A 20,263-nucleotide genomic window follows, 5' to 3' on the forward strand; every position below is an offset into this window, starting at 1 on the left:
TTAATTAAATTCTTTTGGAGGAATCGGAAAACTACGGAAAGTCATAAATTGCTCATAAATGAGAATATTTCCTGAGTCAAAAAAACTTTCTATAATACCTAGATAGACTCTTCACCGTGTTACGTCACACCGCAAGTGTTTCGGAGGCTCTTACGTCATCCCGGTGACTGGGAGACCCGGTGATGTCACGTTAAGCAGGGAAACCTCACGTGCCTCCGGTGCGCCCTGCAAAAACCGAGCCGATCCGACGCGGAGCATCTTCTGCTTTTAACGCGCACACCCTCTGCGTCCGCGTCCGCGTCCGGCGTTCTTAAAGGCGCAGCGACACCTGCATCGTTCGTGCGTCACATCGAGGTTCCCCTCACATCTCATGCATCGACACCGATCCCAGCGCCAGAGCAGCAACCGGGGAAACACTCGACGTTTAACGGCGTTCGGCGAATGAACGCGAGCGGACGGACGGCGAGCGTGTTTGAGGTGTTGCGGGTTTTTCCTCGTCGCGTTCGGGTGGAGTCGAGCCACACGCTGAAGGCTGAGCAGTGACACACTTCAGGTGGGTGTTAACACGCAAGGTATTTCTGCTAACTACATTCGATCAATCTCCCTGCTCTGTTGCGTTAAAGCGTTTTTGCACAATTCTCTTACAAATCAAGCGTTCCCGACGCGAACGCGGCTTTATGGGTGACGGATTCGCGTATTATCTGACGGTCGGTTTTAACGCGTCCGTGCTGGGGATCCGGTCTGAAGGGACGCGGGATGCGGGATGATGGATGCATCGCGCAGGTTTTCTTTTGGGGGTGAATGATGCTGGAAACGCGTCTCTTGGGCGTTTGATTCCATCGCCTTTAAATCGAAACGCTCGCCTGCGAGGATCGTTAAGATCCAGATGTGTGAAGCGTTCAGTGATGAACCTGTGATAATTCGCGAAATGGCCTTGAATGAACGGATGGATGATAATCACGACCCTCCTGTCCTGTGTTTTTGCTGGTTTTAGATTTCGAGCACATGTCGTCTACGAATAATGAGCATTAAATATGAAGCGAAAACAGCTTTGGTTTATCTGTGAATTTGGAAGAAAGGTATTCAGACAAATGCTCCGGTGCTTTTGGCCTCTCTTCAGCTGTGGTGTGGCATTATGACTGTATGTACATGAACATGATGCTTTCAGCTTCATAACGCCTTTGAACCATCACTGTAAAAGCTGTGTAGTGTTTTCTGTGCAAAAATGATTCAAAATGGACCTCTTAGCTGATCTGACCTGTTATATCACAAGACATAAACTTGAGATGTGATTGTTTGGTGCTAAACGGACTGTACAAGACACTGAGTAAATATATAGTCTAGTATTTAATGTGTTTCAAAGTCTCTTCTGCTCACCAGAAGACCTCAAGGCTGTGCTTATTTAATCAAAAATATAGTAAATATTAAATATTTTTAGAATTTAAAATAATGGACTTTTATTGTAGCCTAATACATGTTCAAAGCTGAATTTTCATGATCCTTCTAATATGCATAATTTCTGATTATAATCATGACCCTTGAGTGTTTTTGCTGATTCTAGATGTCAAGCACATTAAATATGAAAGTGAAAACTGCTTTGGGTGAATGTTGGTTTATTTGTGAATTAGGAAAAATGATATTCAGCCAAATGCTCCGGTGCTTTGGCCTTTCTTCCTCTGTGGTGTGGCATTATGACTGTATGTACATGAACATGATGCCTTCTGTGTAGAAATGGTTTAAAATGAACCTCTTAGCTGCTCCTCTGACCTGTTACATCACAAGGCATAGACTTGAGACGTGATTGTTTGGTGCTAAACAGACTGTACAAGACATTTCTATAGTAAATATATAGCTTATACATTCATACCATTAGTGAGTGTTTAAAAGTCTCTTCGGCTCACCAAGGCTGTGTTTATCAAAAATATACAAAAAAATATTAAATATTTTTTAGAATTTAAAATGATGGACTTTTATTGTAATATATGTTAAAATGTAATTTATTTCTGTGATCAAAGCTGAATTTTCAGCATCATTACTATAGTCTCCAGTCACATGATCCTTCAGAAATCATTCTAATATGCTGATTTGCTGATCAAGAAACATTTCTGATTATCATCAATGTTGAAAACATCTGTTTTGTCTAATATTTGTGAACCTGGAACACAAAATCATGCTTAAGTAGCATATTTGTAGCAATAGGCAAAAATACATTGTAAGGGTCAAAATATTTTTTTTTATGCCAAATTATTAGGATACTAAGTTCTATTAAGATATTTTGTAAATTTCCTACTGTATATATATATATATATATATATATATATATCAAAATGTAATTTTTGATTAGTAATATGCATGGCTAAGAACTTCATTTGCACAACTTTAAAGACAATTTACTCAATATTTTGTTATTTTTGCACCCTCAGATTTAAAAATAGTCTTGACCAAATATTGTCATATCCTAACGAACAATACATCAATGAAAAGCGTATTTATTCAACTTTCAGATGATATATACATCTCAATTTAAAACAATTGACCCTTATGACTGGTTTTGTGGTCCAGGGTCAAATTTCTATAGTGATATATTCACATGCATACATACACTGCAGTCAGTGAGGATGTTTAGTGTTTAGTGAAGTCTCGTCTTCTTACCAAGGATGCATTTATTTGATCAAAAATACAGTAAAAAATATTAAATAATTTTAGAATGAAAAAAAAACTGACATTCATTGTAATACATGTTAAATTGTAATTTATTTCTGTGATCAAATCTGCTTTTTCAGGCATCATTACTCCAGTCTCCAGTCACATGATCCTTTAGAAATCTTTCTAATATGCTGATTTGCTGCTCAAGAAACATTTCTGATTATCAGTGTTGAAAACAGTTGTACTGACCAATATTTTTTGTGGAAAAAAAACATAATAAAACCTTAATTCATAGAAAAGTTTTACAAACCCGCTCAGAAGTTCTGATTTGAATCAAATGATTCACAGTAAGATCTGATGGGAACATTTCAAAACAATTAATCATTTTGCAATGCAATAATTGATTCTGAGTTTTCATAAAAGCTACGAAGTACAAAAATTCTGATATATTTTTACGATTTAAAATACCTGTTTTCTGTGTTAATATATTGTAAAATGTAATTTATATCTGTGATCATATCTGAATTTTCAGCACCATTACTCCAGTTTTAAATGTCACATGATCCTTCAGAAATCATTCTAATATGCTGATTTGCTGCTCAAGAAACATTTAATAATTGTTATCAATGTTGAAAACAGTTGTGCTGCATATATTTTATTTTTTAGGATTCACAGATGAATAGAAAGCTCAAAAGAACAGCCTTTATTTAAAACAGAAATCTCTCATAACATTAGAAATGTCTTAAATGTCAGTTTTAATGTACTGAATGCATTCTTGATTAATAAAATTATCAATTTCTTCTTCAATTTTTTGGATCTTGCTGACCTCAATCATCTTACATAAATGCTATAACATTAAGACTCATATCATACTTTTACATTAGTATATTTGAACCTCTTGAGCATCTATGATTAACATACAAACAAACATCTTTTTAGTTATGTTTCCTCCCAAATTAATTTATTTAGAATCATAGCACTTGCTACCGAACATTCACAGTCTTCATATGCAATGGCATTTACTTGGTATTCACCATGGTACTACACTAGTACACCACAGTGTATTTTTTTTGTTAGTGCAAGATCTAATTTAGTCGTGATCGTCTGGAGTTTGGTTTCACCTGCGTGAGTCAGTGCTGTAATAATACAGAAGTAGGCGCACGTTGATTTCCTGAGCTCACAGACTCTCAGTATCTCATCTGGTGTGTGTTTTGGTGTGCAGGACTCAATCATGAAGGACGGAATGGCCAATAACAGCACCGCCAGCATCTCTCAGGCCCGGAAAGCCGTGGAGCAGCTGAAGATGGAGGCCTGCATGGACAGAATAAAGGTCTGTGTGTGTGTTTTTCGGTTTTAAATTCACCAAACTCATGAAAATGCCAAAATATGTCTGACTAGGGAAGTAAACACTTTGTGTTTCATGTTGACTGTCATTTTTTTGACTTTGATGTGGCCACTTAGTCCCGCCCCCAAACTCAAGTGATTGGTTGAGTCTACTGGTCTAAATTATTTGCTATACGTGCTCCAAATTTCCAATCTGAATCAAATTATTCAATTTACACGCTCCAAATTTCCAATCTGAATCAGATTATTCACTTTACACGCTCCGAATTTCCAATCTGAATCAAATGATCTGCTATACACACTCCGAATTTCCAATCTGAATCAAATGATCTGCTATACACACTACGAATTTCCAATCTGAATCAAATGATTTGCTATACGAGCTCTGAATTTCCAATCTGAATGAAATGATTCACTTTACACACTCCAAATTTCCAATCTGAATGAAATGATTTGCTATACACGCTCCGAATTTCAAATCTGAATCAAATGATTTGCTATACACACTCTGAATTCCTAATCTGAATCAAATGATTCTCTATACATGCTCCGAATTTTCAATCTGAATCAATGATTTGCTATACACGCTCCGAATTTCCAATCTGTATCAAATGATTTGCTATACTCGCTCCGAATTTTCAATCTGTATCAAATGATTCGCTATACACGCTCCGAATTTCCAATCTGAATCAAATGATTTGCTATACATGCTCTGAATTTCCAATCTGAATCAAATGATTTGTTATACACACTCCTAATTTCCAATCTGAATCAAGTGGTTCACTATAGACGCTCCAAATTTCCAATCTGAATCAAATGATTTGCTATACACACTCCTAATTTCCAATCTGAATCAAATGATTTGCTATACACACTCCTAATTTCCAATCTGAATCAAATGATTTGCTATACACACTCCTAATTTCCAATCTGAATCAAATGATTTGCTATACACACTCCTAATTTCCAATCTGAATCAAATGATTTGCTATACACACTCCTAATTTCCAATCTGAATCAAATGATTTGCTATACACACTCCTAATTTCCAATCTGAATCAAATGATTTGCTATACATGCTCTGAATTTCCAATCTGAATCAAATGATTTGTTATACACACTCCTAATTTCCAATCTGAATCAAGTGGTTCACTATAGACGCTCCGAATTTCCAATCTGAATCAAATGATTTGCTATACACACCCTGAATTTCCAATCTGAATCAAATGATTTGCTATTCACACTCCGAATTTCCAATCTGAATCAAGTGATTCACTATACACGCTCCGAATTTTCAATCTGAATCAAATGATTTGCTATACACACCCTGAATTTCCAATCTGAATCAAGTGATTCACTATACACGCTCTGAATTTTCAATCTGAATCAAATTATTTCCTATTCACACTCCGAATTTCCAATCTGAATCAAGTGATTCACTATACACGCTCCGAATTTTCAATCTGAATCAAATGAATCAAATTATTTGCTATTCACACTCTGAATTTGCTGTACACGCTCCGAATTTCCAATCTGAATCAAATGATTTGCTATACATGCTCTGAATTTCCAATCTGAATCAAATGATTTGTTATACACACTCCTAATTTCCAATCTGAATCAAGTGGTTCACTATAGACGCTCCGAATTTCCAATCTGAATCAAATGATTTGCTATACACACTCCTAATTTCCAATCTGAATCAAATGATTCACTATACACGCTCCGAATTTCCAATCTGAATCAAATGATTTGCTATACACACCCTGAATTTCCAATCTGAATCAAATGATTTGCTATTCACACTCCGAATTTCCAATCTGAATCAAGTGATTCACTATACACGCTCTGAATTTTCAATCTGAATCAAGTGATTCACTATACACGCTCTGAATTTTCAATCTCAATCAAATGATTTGCTATACACACCCTGAATTTCCAATCTGAATCAAGTGATTCACTATACACGCTCTGAATTTCCAATCTGAATCAAATGATTTGCTATTCACACTCCGAATTTTCAATCTGAATCAAATTATTTGCTATTCACACTCCGAATTTCCAATCTGAATCAAGTGATTCACTATACACGCTCCGAATTTTCAATCTGAATCAAATGATTTGCTATTCACACTCTGAATTTCCAATCTGAATCAAGTGATTCACTATACACGCTCCGAATTTTCAATCTGAATCAAATGATTTGCTATTCACACTCTGAATTTCCAATCTGAATCAAGTGATTCACTATACACGCTCCGAATTTTCAATCTGAATCAAATGATTTGCTATTCACACTCTGAATTTCCAATCTGAATCAAGCGATTCACTATACACGCTCCGAATTTTCAATCTGAATCAAATGATTTGCTATACGTGCTCCGAAATTTCCAATCTGAATCAAATTCAAGAAAATGCCAAAATACATCGGGCTACAGAAGTAAACACTTTGTGTTTCATGTTGACTGTCATTTTTTTGACTGTGATGTGGCCACTTAGTCCCGCCCCCAAACTCAAGTAATTGGTTGAGTCGGAGGTTGACATGTCAGACAAACAGGTCAACTATTTAAACAAAAACATTTAAAACAATCATATTTATGGTCTTGATATGAATGCTTTTTATGTCACCCCATATGACGTGTGATGACCGCAGCATCAGGAGATGTTTGCCATGAATTTGTTTCGTTTTCTGCTCTAATGTGCCCAGAAGACAAAGTAGGCACTTTAAGGAAGCTTAATGTGGCTATTAGCTGTAGTTGCATGCGGTCTGGCTGAGCGTTTAGCCTGTAAACCCAAGGGATGGGGAGACGGAGCGAGCGTTGAGAAGAGCGCGGGCTCAGCTGTGGCCTTTAGCTGGGGAGAGAGATGGATTGGACTATTCTGCAGAGGTTTCTCATCTGTCGGCTTCAGCGTCCTCCTGCAGATGGCAGATATTTTCTGATTGACATCAGATATGACCTCTGCTTTTAACCACAGGGAAATATTTCGGGAAGCAATCTATAGGTAGACTGATCCTTTATTGATTCCCAATGGGAAATCTACTGGTATGAATTGGATTAAACACACAAAAAACATTTTTAATCATTGTAAATTAAAATTTTAATTTACAACCTTTATTTACTTCCAATGTATTCATCATATATAATACCATAATCTTTCTTACGTGCGTGCGTACGTGTGTGTGTGTGTGTGTGTGTGTGTGTGTATTATCACATCCAAAATAAAGATTTATGATAACATAATAATAATAATAATATGTATAGAAATACACACACATACATGTATATATTTACTCATATTAATATCTGATTTATCTTATATACACACAAGCTTTAGGATTTTTATAGTTAACTGAAATGTTAAAAAAAAGCTTTTTTGTTTCTTAATGAACTGAAATAAAATAATATATTTACACATTTATTAAATATCTTATTAAATATTTTAGTTTTTAATTAAATATTTATCTAAACATTTATATAAATTATTTTAATTTATTTAAAAAAAAAATATTTTAATGTAGTTTAATTTGATGTACTAAAATAACTTAAACTAAAAACTGAAAATATAAATTATATAGACATTTAAAAAAACTAATAAAAATGAAACTGAATAAGAAAATTTACAAACTACAAATTATTCTAATAACCAAAAAACTATACTATACTATTTATACTAAAATAACATATATATGTCAACAATTGATTATATCTAAAATAAATTAGAAGTAAATACAGGTTGTGAGATTTTTTAAACTACTTAATTTGTTAACTTATTTATTTATTAGAATAACTTGCATTTATGAATCATTCATAAGACCATAATTTCGGATCTGAATCAAAAGATTTGCGATACGTGGTCCGAAATCACGATCTGAATCAAATGATTTGCAATAGATGCTCAGAATTTCCGATCTGAACCAAATGATTCACGATACGCACTCCGAATTTCTGATCTGAATCAAAAGATTTACGATGCGTGGTCTGAAGTCACAATCTGAATCAAATGATTTGCAATAGACCTCATAATTTCCGATCTGAATCCAATTATTTGCAATACGTGCTCCGAAGTCCTGATCAGAATCAAAAGATTCACAATACGTGCTCTGAATTTCCGATCTGAATCAAATGATTTGCTATTCATGCTCCGAATATCCAATCTGAATCAAATGATTCGCAATACACGCTCCAAATTTCCAATCTGAATTAAATGATTCGCTATACGCACTCAATTTTTAATCTGAATCAAATGATTCACTATACACACTCGCAATTTCCAATCTGAATCAAATGATTTGCTATACACACTCGCAGTTTCCAATCTGAATCAAATGATTCGCTATACACGCTCTAAATTTTTAATCTGAATCAAATGATTCACTATACACACTCGCAATTTCCAATCTGAATCAAATGATTCACTATACACACTCGCAATTTCCAATCTGAATCAAATGATTCACTATACACACTCGCAATTTCCAATCTGAATCAAATGATTCGCTATACACGCTCTAAATTTTTAATCTGAATCAAATGATTCACTATACACACTCGCAATTTCCAATCTGAATCAAATGATTCGCTATACACGCTCTAAATTTTTAATCTGAATCAAATGATTCACTATACACACTCGCAATTTCCAATCTGAATCAAATGATTCGCTATACACGCTCTAAATTTTTAATCTGAATCAAATGATTCACTATACACACTCGCAATTTCCAATCTGAATCAAATGATTCACTATACACGCTCCAAATTTCCAATCTGAATCAAATGATTCACTATACACACTCGCAATTTCCAATCTGAATCAAATGATTCACTATACACACTCGCAATTTCCAATCTGAATCAAATGATTCGCTATACACGCTCTAAATTTTTAATCTGAATCAAATGATTCACTATACACACTCGCAATTTCCAATCTCAATCAAATGATTCGCTATACACGCTCTAAATTTTTAATCTGAATCAAATGATTCACTATACACGCTCCAAATTTCCAATCTGAATCAAATGATTCACTATACACACTCGCAATTTCCAATCTGAATCAAATGATTCACTATACACGCTCCAAATTTCCAATCTGAATCAAATGATTTACTATACACACTCGCAATTTCCAATCTGAATCAAATGATTCACTATACACGCTCCAAATTTCCAATCTGAATCAAATGATTCACTATACACACTCGCAATTTCCAATCTGAATCAAATGATTCGCTATACACGCTCTAAATTTTTAATCTGAATCAAATGATTCACTATACACACTCGCAATTTCCAATCTGAATCAAATGATTCACTATACACGCTCCAAATTTCCAATCTGAATCAAATGATTCGCTATACACACTTGCTATTTCCAATCTGAATCAAGTGATTCACTATACACGCTCCGAATTTTCAAAGTAAATCAAATGATTCATGATACGTCACTATCTGAATCAAATTATTATTTATTCGCAAATCATCATTTCAGATTTTAGAGCGATCATTTAATTTAAGTGATTCGCAAACCCGCTGCAAACTTCCAATCTGAATCAAAAGATACATAAACCTGCTCCACGGTTCTGATCTTAAATGATTCATGAACCCTCTTTGAAGTCCCGATCTAAATCAAATGATTTGCGATACACAGTTTGAAGAAAATTGATTAAACTGCATCATAATTAAATACAGGTTTTGATATAATTTAATTTATTTAGTTATTTAATTACGTTATTTATTTACTTATTTTTTTAGAAAAACTTGCATTTATGAATTATTCATGATAAGACCAGGCAAATGAATTAAGAAAGTAAACACAGTTCATTTTAATTCATGTGATTGTAAAGAAGTGTCACGATGTGTGTGAATGGTCTTATTCTTTCTGCCCACTTTCTCAAGTCATAAATGAACATACAGAATCCCACAGTAATCAGGAGAAACCTTCTCATCATCTGACTGCTGTGAGGCGTCTCATGTGCTCTTGTCTCACCGCATCTCATCCTGAAGCCTGTTTATGTCTCACTCAATGACACAAAGCTTGTTTTATTGCAAAGCAAAAAGCATAGGATGAAATAGGATTGTGGGAAGCGAGCTTGGATAGTGACCTACAGCGGTTTGTATGAACTATCAGTGATGCTGGACTCCCAAACAGACATGAAACAAAGTTCAAGAGAAAGACGCAGTTCTCTAAATCATATTAAGATGTTTTTTTGCGAACAAGCCCATCAGAAGGACGAGAGCGAGTGGCCGGTTTGATTGGAGGTTTGTGGCGTTCATTAATTCCTCAATCACACAGAGGAATGTGATATGTGCTAATTAGTGAGGCTCGTTCATCAGCGGCTTGTGTGCTGTAATTACAGACTCGACACTAAACCCACAGCGGCCGGACCGCTGCTCATGGATCCTCCTCTGTGAATACTGTAATAGTCCATTAGCGCTCGACGTGCCACTTTTACTGCTGTACATTTACACACTTTACCATGAAACACACAGCAACAAGTGACACGTTTAAACTGTGTTGCAAGTTTGGAATAATTCATATTTTGCAGTGTTTTCTAAAGAAGCCTCTTCTGCTCATCAGAGCTGCATTTATTTGATTAAAAATACAGTACATTTTTAAAGTATTGTGTTCTATCTAGAAAGTGCTTGCGCACAAAAATATTGCCTTTCCCTTTAAAAAAAAATGCATTTGCATTGAAATTTATATTTCTTTTTTTTACCTCTTTATTTCCATCACAAAAGATTTGGTGAGCAAACACAACTTTTATAAACTCGCAATTCTGACTTCTTTTCAGGATTTTTTTTTTTCAGGACTTCTTTTCAATTCTGACTTCTTTTCTGTAACAATACTTTGTTACAGTACTTAAGTATTTTTTGGGAGTAGCTGTACTTTACTTGACTTTATATTTTTCAGCTTACTTTTGCTTTTGCTCCACTACATTTCCTAATTAAAATGTATACTTTTACTCCGATACATTTCCCCGAAGCGTATTCGTTACTTATTACAAAATAGTCAGAAGTCAGGATCTCAGTCAGAATTGCAAGATTTAAACGCACAACTGTAAAAAAAAATTTTTTTTTCTCAATTTTGCAAAACTGTATGAAAAAAAAAAAAAAAAAATCTCACAGAAGTATTGTGTTCTATCTAGAAAGTGTTTGCTCACAAAAATATTGCCTTTCTTCTTTAAAAAAAAATGTTGCATTTGCATTGAAATTTAGTTTTCATTCTTTCACCTCTTTATTTCCGTCAAAAGATTTTGTGAGCAAACACAACATTTATAAACTCGCATTTTTTTTTTTTTTTTTTTTTTTTTTTTTTTTTTTTAGGAAAAATTCTTTTCAGGACTTCTTTTCAGTTCTGACTTCTTTTCTGTAACAATTCTTTGTTAAAGTACTTAAGTATTCTTTGGGAGTATCTGTACTTTTACTTGAGTTTTCATTTTTTCAGCCTACTTTTTCTTTTACTCCAATACATTTCCTAATTAAAATGTCCGTATCTCAGTCAGAATTGCTAGATGAAAACGCACAACTGTGAGGTTTTTTTTTTTTTTGCAAAACTGTATGAAAAAAAAAAAGATCTCACAGAAGTATTGTTTTCTATCTAGAAAGTGTTAGCGCACAAAAATATTGCCTTTCCCTCAAAAAAATGTTGCATTTGCATTGAAATTTATATTTCTTTCACCTCTTTATTTCCATCACAAAAGTTTTTGTGAGCAAACACGTTTATAAACTCGCAATTCTGACTTCTTTTCAGGAAATTATGGCTTTTTTTTCCCCAGATTTGCTTGATACAAACTCAGTTCTGACTTTTTTTCTGCGAATTGCATGATATAAATTTGAAATTGCAAGAAATAAAGTCAAAATTGCGAGAAATAAACTTCAGAATTCTGACTTTTTTTTTCTGAGGAATTGATGATATAAACTCACAATTGTGAGAAATTATTTTCCTCACAAATGCGAGTTTGTATCTCGCAATTCTGTTGTCTCGCATTTGTGAGGCAAAAAGTCAGATTTGAAAGATACAAACTGGCAATTGTAAGTTTGTATCTCGCAATTCTGACTTTTTTTTCTGCCGAATTGGGTGATATTAACTCACAATTGTGAGAAATAAAGTCAGAATTGCAATATAAACTCATAATTCCGACTTTTTTTTCTCAGAAATGGATGATATAAACTCGCAATTGCAAAACAAATGTTGCATTTACTTGTACTTTAAATTTCAACTCTTAAGTACATTTAAGATTAAAAAAATACTTTTTGTACTCAAGTACAATAAATATCACATATGGTGACTTCATTTTCTGGTAAGATATCTGTACTTTTACTTAAGTATGGCTTTCAGGTACTTTATACACCACTTCAATTTAAAATAGCTAAAAGAGTTTTCTATTTGAATATGTTGTAAAATGTAATTTATATCTTTGATCAAAACTGAATTTTCAGCATCATTACTCCAGTCTTCAGTGTCACATGATCCTTCAGAAATCATTCTGATATGCTATGGTGCATGGAAAAAAAAAAGTAATACTATGGTATATTTTGGTTCTTTCATATAAGTGCTCCACTGAGCGAGAAGATGGGAAATGTAGTTTGTTCCGCGTGATGTTTGTGTTTTTTGTACCATCTGGCTGTGAGCGTCACACATACCGCCGAAGCTCATGATTCCCATCCGACAGCTGCGTCTCTCTCAAATGAATCAAACTCTTGACTGGACCACACACGCGCTCATGCTCTTCTGACACACAACACAATATGAGGTATTCATAAAACATGTACCGCTGACTGCATTATTGAATTATTCATTATGAACAAACAGCGCCGTGGTTGCAGTTGTCGTTTCATATCAGTTTTTAGAAAGTTTCAGTTGAACCAAGGCTGTAGGTTTGATTTTGCTATTGGTGGGGACATAACCGCAGACAACAGACATTTAATTGTTTGATGGAAATTATTGCTAGGGACAATTTAATGGTTGTTGGATATTGGTAGGGACATGCCAGTTGACATAACAATAAGTCAGACACTAAAGTGAGTTCCTCTGCTGAGGAAGATTCATTCACTTGTTTTGTACCCACTCTGAGACTTTTCTTTCCGTCTTAAAATGTTTTTCTTTGGGTTGTTTGACTACTTAAAAGAAAACATAACTCAATTGCTAGCTAAATTTCACATACATAAACAAAAATCTGACTCCAAACCTCTTTTCTGTATTCAAAGTTGATCTAGACCAGTGTTTCCCAACGTTAGTCCTTATGTGTCATCTTAAGTTGGGGGGAAAAAAACATGGTTACTAGTTAAACCTTGGGAGCCACAAATTAATCATAGTTTACCACTAACCATAGTTTTTTGTTTGTTTGTTTATATGACTGTAGGTCTAATGGTTTTGGATGTTTTGTACTGTTTAATAAAAAAGAAATCAGAAAATTTGCGATACACACTTCGAAGTCTCAAATTGACTCAAATGATTCGCGATGCACGCTCCAAATTTCCGATCGGAGGCAAAAGATTTGCGATCTGTGCTCCGAAGTCCCGATCTAAATCAAATGATTCGCAAATCATCATTTTTAGATCAGGTTTCTGAGCGCAAATCACAAATCATTCAGTTCGCGAAATGATTCATGAACCCGCTCAGAAGTTCAAATCTGAATCAAAAGATTCACAACCCCGCTCCTGAATCAAAAAGTTACTGCGGTTCTGATCTGAATCAAAAGATTCATAAACCCTTTTCAAAATTCAGACCTTATTCGCAGGCTGTGCTCCAAAGTCCCGATCTGAATTACCTGATTGGCAATACGGTTTCGATCTAAATCTAATGATTCATAAACTCGCTCTGAATTCCGATCTAAACTAAATGATTTACGAATCATGAATCATTTTGCGATGCAACAGTTGTTTTGGAGTTTCGAAAAGCTCAATTTCACCGATGACTATACATGCTTTTTAAAATCATTACAAGCGATTTCAAAATTCGAAAATGAATGGGTCTTTTGATCTGTTTTTTGCCAGTGAAGCGCTTGAACAGAATGATCGAAGTCACGAGTTTGAATCATCGGAGCGGTTCCAGCGTAAATGATTCACTCAATTGAATCAGTTTGTCTGTTCTACCGCGTTTCGCATATTCAGCCATGTTTACACAACGCTGTCAGTGCTACAACTGGCTTAGCTTGCCAATTTCATGAAAAAGTATGATGTTTACAAATAAAATATCCATATTTCTATTTCCAAGATAACATCCAACACAAATATACGAACATTCAGGTGAAGCAACCGGTTTACTTCTAACTAGTGAAACACTCCATTAATATAATGAGCTGCAGCTCAAAATATGCATTAGATGGAAACATTGTACATTATGATCAAGTTGAGCACTGCAGCTCAGTTGGTGAAAGCTTAATAAGAAATCAGTTGAAAGCGTCCAGTCGTCTCATACCATTGAAGTGAATGTTTAATTTATCAGTGTATATTGTAATAAATATTTGAAAAATCATTGTATCTGCTTTATCACTCTATATAGACTAATACAATGTAAAAGAGCAAAAGGGAGAAGCAGCTGAACACAGAATGGCATAACAACAAAGTTAAAGAGAGTTAACCCTCGTCATTCAACTTATTTGAGCATGTATGCTACTTTATATGTTTTTACTCCACACATGAATTAAATGTGTGTCCTTGAAAGTGCAGTTTTCTAGCATATTTACATTAACTTCTCTGGTAATATCAATGGTGTGACCTATTTCAGATGTGTCCGAAATACAACAACAGTGGTTACGTACACACATATTTAACTGTTTGTCCAAAATTATTGCTAGGAACAATTTAGTAGTCACTGGATATTGGTAGTGACCCTAGTGTCCCTAAGATCTAAAAGAGGCTTTATGTTTGTGTGCTTTACTCTGGCTGTTTTAGGCCAGAATTCTACAAACTGACCTAGAAATAGCAGTGAACATAATGCACTGTGATAAAAATCATGTTTATTGAGCTTGACATTTGCAGACTAAAATTGGCCTCTTTCAAAGTTCTTTTTTGTCTTTGCATTTAAACTTTAATGTTTCAGATCATCAAACAAATTTAAATGTTAATCAAAGATAACACAAGTGAACACAACATGCAGTTTTTAAATGAAGGGTTTTTTTTATGAAGGGAAAACAAAATCCAAACCCACATGGCCCTGTGTAAAAAAAGTGTTTGCCTGTTAAAACATAACTGTGGTTTATCACACCTGAGTTCAGTTTCTTTAGCCACAGCCAGGCCTGATTACTGCCACACCTGTTCGCAATCAAGAAATCAATTAAATAGGACCTGCCTGACAAAGTGAAGTAGACCAAAAGATCCTCAAAAGCTACACATCATGTTGAGATCCAAAGAAATTCAGGAACAAATGAGAAAGAAAGTAATTGAGATCTATCAGTCTGGAAAAGGTTATAATGCCATTTCTAAAGCTTTGGGACTCCAGCGAACCACAGTGAGAGCCATTATCCACAAATGGCCAAAACATGGAACAGTGGTGAACCTTCCCAGGAGTGGCCAGCTGACCAAAATTACCCCAAGAGCGCAGCGACGACTCAAAAAGAGGTTACAAAAGACCCCACAACAACATCTAAAGAACTGCAGGCCTCTCTTGCCTCAGTTAAGGTCAGTGTGCATGACTCCAGCATAAGAAAGAGACTGGGCAAAAATGTCCTGCATGGCAGAGCTCCAAGACCAAAACCGCTGCTGAGCAAAAAGAACATAAAGGCTCGTCTCAGTTTTGCCAGAAAACATCTTGATCCCCAAGACTTTTGGGAAAGTACTCTGTGAACTGACGAGAAAAAAGTTTTACTTTACACAGGAACCTGATGAGTTCTCTACAATCGGACATTGGTACAAACTGCTGGTTTCATCTGGCCAGAGGAGAACTGGTCCCCCGACTGAGCCTGGTTTCTCCCAAGGTTGTCGCCTCTGGCTTGCTTAGTTGGGGACACTTTCCAGCGATATCCTATACTATTTGAACTGAACTGACGATGATATCACTGAATTCATTAATGAACTGCCATTAAATGAAAATTGATTATTTACAATAATGCGTTACTTACACACTATTGTTCTGTTTAAATACTGTGCAGTTGCTTTGACACAATCTGTATTGTTAAAAGCGCTATATAAATAAAGGTGACTTGACTTGACTTTTTGGAAGGTGTGTGTCCCATTACATCTGGCGTAAAAGTAACACAGCATTTCAGAGAAAGAACATCATACCAACAGTAAAATCTGGTGGTGGTAGTGTGATGATGGTCTGGGGCTGTTTTGCTGCTTCTGGACCTGGAAGACTTGCTGTGATCAATGAAACATGAATTCTGCTGTCTACCAAAAAATCCTGAAGGACAATGTCCGGCCATCTGTTGGTGACCTCAAGCTGAAGCGAACTTGGGTTCTGCAGCAGGACAATGATCCAAAACACACCAGCAAATCCACCTCTGAATGGCTGAAGAAAAACTAAATGAAGACTTTGGAGTGGCCTAGTCAAAGTCCTGACCTGAATCCTACTGAGATGCTGTGGCGTGACCTTAAAAAGGCGGTTCATGCTCAAAAACCCTCCAGTGTGGCTGAATCACAACAATTCTGCTGAGATGAGTGGGCTAAAATTCCTGCACAGCGCTGTAACAGACTCATCGAAAGTTATCGCAAACGCTTGATTGCAGTTGTTGCTGCTAAGGGTGGCCCAACCAGTTATTAAGTTTAGGGGGCAAACACTTTTTCACACAGGGTCATGTGGGTTTGGATTTTGTGACAAACATGCAAAAAAATAAAAAATCAGGAAGGGGGCCAACACTTTTTCACACCACTACACGTAAATGTTTATGTACATCTTTCTGTAAAAACATGACCCGGTGCTGTTTTCTCAGTGTCTGAGAAGGAGTGGAGAGCAGATACTAATGCTGATCATTTATTAGAATAGAGATGGTCAGGTATAATCTACTCCTAATCCAAACCCCTATCTCTGTCCTCAGGTGTCCAAAGCCGCGGCGGACCTGATGGCGTACTGTGACGCACATATACGAGAGGACCCGCTCATCGTGCCCGTCCCGGCGTCAGAAAACCCCTTCCGGGAGAAGAAGTTCTTCTGCACCATCCTCTGAGGCCGGGCCGAGCTGCAGGTTCTGCCGTGAGGTTTCCACGTCCCTGGCTGCTGCCGTTGAGCTGTGTTTGAGCGGCAGCCGCTGCATCTGTTGACGGTCCGATCCCTCCTGGACGCCCGTGGGGGTTTTTGGGGGGGAGTCAATTAACTGGCAACCCAGTCAGAGCGTCTCATGTCTCGTTAAATAGGTTTGTTATTGCTTCGTAATTAGAGAACAGCCTTTCTCACTGCTTATGGGATAAGAGATTTTTGTGTTTTGGTTTCGTTTCGACTCATTTCTCGTGCCACGGAGGATGTGAAACGCTGACGGGTGGCCGTTTTGTAATGTAATAAGACATTTTTATAAACTTGCGCTATATTTGATATGCATTACTAGTCAAATGTTTGGACACACTTGAGCAAATCTTCAGAGAGGCTTATGCATAAATGATTTAAATTATTATTATTCGTTTTGACGTTAAACGGAGGACAAAAACAACAGGACTCAATATATAACAATTGTTTGGTCACCTATGCATTCATACATAAATTATCAATTTAAAAAAATAAACAATCCATTTTTTTTTCCAGTATTGCAAATATTTATCCATCAGTAGATTTAACAAGAAGTCATTATCTCCACTATTTGAATGATTGGAATTAGTTTTGTTGACAAATTGCAATTTTAAATGAGGGTCAGAAACAATAAATTGTTGTTGTTTTTACCCCCCCAAAAATAAAAGTTTTCTGTTTAATTTAATTGCATTTTTGTTTTTGTTTTTCTGAGCAAAAAATAAATATCATACATTTTCCCCTAATTTACAGTAGACACCCTCTAAAATGTCATTCAGTGTAACAATCTTGTCAGGCATGTTTACAACAAAAATTTATTTATGACATATTAAAAGACAAAATACTATTTAGTTTTAAAAAATTTGTCCCATTTGTCAGTAAGATTTATTTTTTTTACTCATTTAAAATTTTATATGCACCCTTATTCTTTTATATATTTTAATATGTACAAGTCAGAATAAGCATGTTTTTTTTTTTTACATAAATATTGTTACACTGAATGACAAAGTAGCATTATTTCAACAAAATTGTGACATTTTATTCTGCAAAAACATATTTGAAACCTTAAAAGTAGACACTTTACTTACATATAATGTACTTTCTATAGACATAAAATCCCTTGTTTCTTTTGGACATCTTAACATCTTTGACCCATGAATTTGTTTACAAAACTGGAATTTGATCAATCATTTTAAAACTTGAATTTGATTATTGAATGTCCAAAGCAAGAACGAAGCTCAAATATAAGCGAGATTTCATTCGTGTCGCATGTTTTGATCTCTACATCATTCCCAGACTCTCAATTGTTTTATTTTATAGCTTTCATAGCTGTTTTTAAATAATAGTCATGATAAATAAATAAGTTGAAACATACAAACTTTTGACTTTGAACTGTATGTAGATATAAATATCAGTTTCATTGAAACTCCCCTTTTTATTCAATTAGGAGCTGAAAATTCAGCTTTGCATCACAGGAATAAATTGCATTTTAAAATGCATTCAAATAGGAAACCGCTATTTAAATTCTAATAATATTTCAGAATATTTGACTGTATTTTTAATCAATAAATGCCTTCTTGGTGACCCTAAGAAATAACAATCATATTAAAGATCAATCAGATGTGTCCAAACTTTTGACTTGCATTGCATCTGTAATGCATTTTCATTTGGATCATTTCCCATCTCTCCCCATTTTCCAATATGATGATATCTAAGATATTTTTAATCGGCTTATTTACAATCAAATCTTATCCAGTTTCCAAATTACATTGTGATAAACAGAAGCAGATACCTCTCTAAAAAGGCCTCCTCAACATTTGCGGTTGAATATGAATACGCTTTTCAGCCCTTCAGAACTGAGATATTAAATCTGAATCAGTTCAATTTAAACTGAAACATTCAACAATAATCCTCATGCTTGTTTCTGGGATGCGTTTGCCCTTGAGGTGTTGCGTTGTGTGTCTGTATGAGGTCTCGACCGTACAGATGTGTTTTCTGCCCCATCTGGCATATAAAGCTGAGCGGGACAGGAGTTTGTGCCGATAACTGTGAGATCACATTATTTTTCTCTTTATCACAAAGTTATTTGGATGTTTCACCTTCAAACAGACGATATTCAAAGCTGAAGTGTGTCATTTCACAATTGCAAACAATTCAAACAGGTTCCCCGGATGGAAAAGGTCACAGTGTTACTGAAAGTGGCTCATTTTTAAAATAAATGGTTATTTTAAAGCAATAGTTCACCCAAAAATGAAAATTTGCTGAGAATGTGATCATCCTCAGGGCATCCCAGATGTAGATGAGCTTTTCTTCATCAGATTTGGAGAAATGTGTCATTCCATTATTTACTCATCAATGGATCCTCTGTAGTGAATGGGTGCCGTCAGAATGTGAGTCCAAACAGCTAATAAAAACATTACAATAATCAAAGACTATAGAATACCAAAGACATGTCACTCGTGTAGTTTTGAATGGGGAAAAATGCAACGGTCATCATGGCCGCGAAGCTCCGCCTTCTTAGTGAAAGAGCCAATCGTTGATTAGTAAAGTCAGCGCGTCACTGCAGCTACCGTGAGAAGTTCCGGTTGCTATAGAAACAGTCGGCGCTCTAAGACGTGCGTTCAGTACTGCGCATGCGCACTGGCTCATCTAGCCGGAAAAATAAGCGTTTTTTTAACGCTATTAAAGCACATTATACTACAGGGCCGTTGAATGCTTGAATCTGATTGGCTGACGAACGTTCTAGAGGTGTGCATTATATTCAGGGATACGCACGGCGAACGTAGTTCCAGGCAGCTTTAGACCGCAGTGCATGTCTATATCACTTCGCCATACGATTTCAGTTATTTCAAAGGTCCTTACAGCCCAAAACAGCAAAATAACTAAAACCCACAATGACACTGGCCAAACTAATAAATACAGTAAACATCAGGATAAAAACGACAGATTATTTCCATGTTTTTTTCCACAATATATTACGTTTTATTATGTACGGAAAGCACAAACTATTTCTCTCGCCCTCTCTCACTCACCTCACAGACGCACACACATAACTTACAGTTTGCACTCGCGTTAGCATTCGCGCTAATGTTGTTAGCGCTGCTCTGAC

At 35.6% G+C, this 20,263-nt stretch overlaps 1 protein-coding gene across 1 annotated transcript; it reads left to right on the plus strand.

Moving 5' to 3' along the window:
* Positions 1 to 258: 258 nt before the first annotated feature.
* Positions 259 to 18,218, plus strand: LOC141326110 (guanine nucleotide-binding protein G(I)/G(S)/G(O) subunit gamma-4). Its single transcript, XM_073834811.1, has 3 exons — positions 259 to 553; positions 3,869 to 3,976; positions 16,976 to 18,218. The coding sequence occupies exons 2-3, from the start codon at positions 3,878 to 3,880 to the stop codon at positions 17,102 to 17,104; spliced, it is 228 nt and encodes a 75-aa protein (XP_073690912.1). The 5' UTR covers positions 259 to 553; positions 3,869 to 3,877; the 3' UTR covers positions 17,105 to 18,218.
* The last annotated feature ends 2,045 nt before the right edge of the window (positions 18,219 to 20,263 follow it).

The sequence above is a fragment of the Garra rufa genome, chromosome 2 (assembly GCF_049309525.1).
Source record: "Garra rufa chromosome 2, GarRuf1.0, whole genome shotgun sequence".
Classification (NCBI taxonomy): Eukaryota; Metazoa; Chordata; class Actinopteri; order Cypriniformes; family Cyprinidae; genus Garra; species Garra rufa.

Coding starts and splice junctions, on each gene's coding strand:
- LOC141326110 (XM_073834811.1), top strand. CDS start 3,878: ATGAAGGACGGAATGGCCAATAACAGCACCGCCAGCATCTCTCAGGCC. Junction 3,977..16,975: donor CCTGCATGGACAGAATAAAG/GTCTGTGTGTGT, acceptor CTCTGTCCTCAG/GTGTCCAAAGCCGCGGCGGA.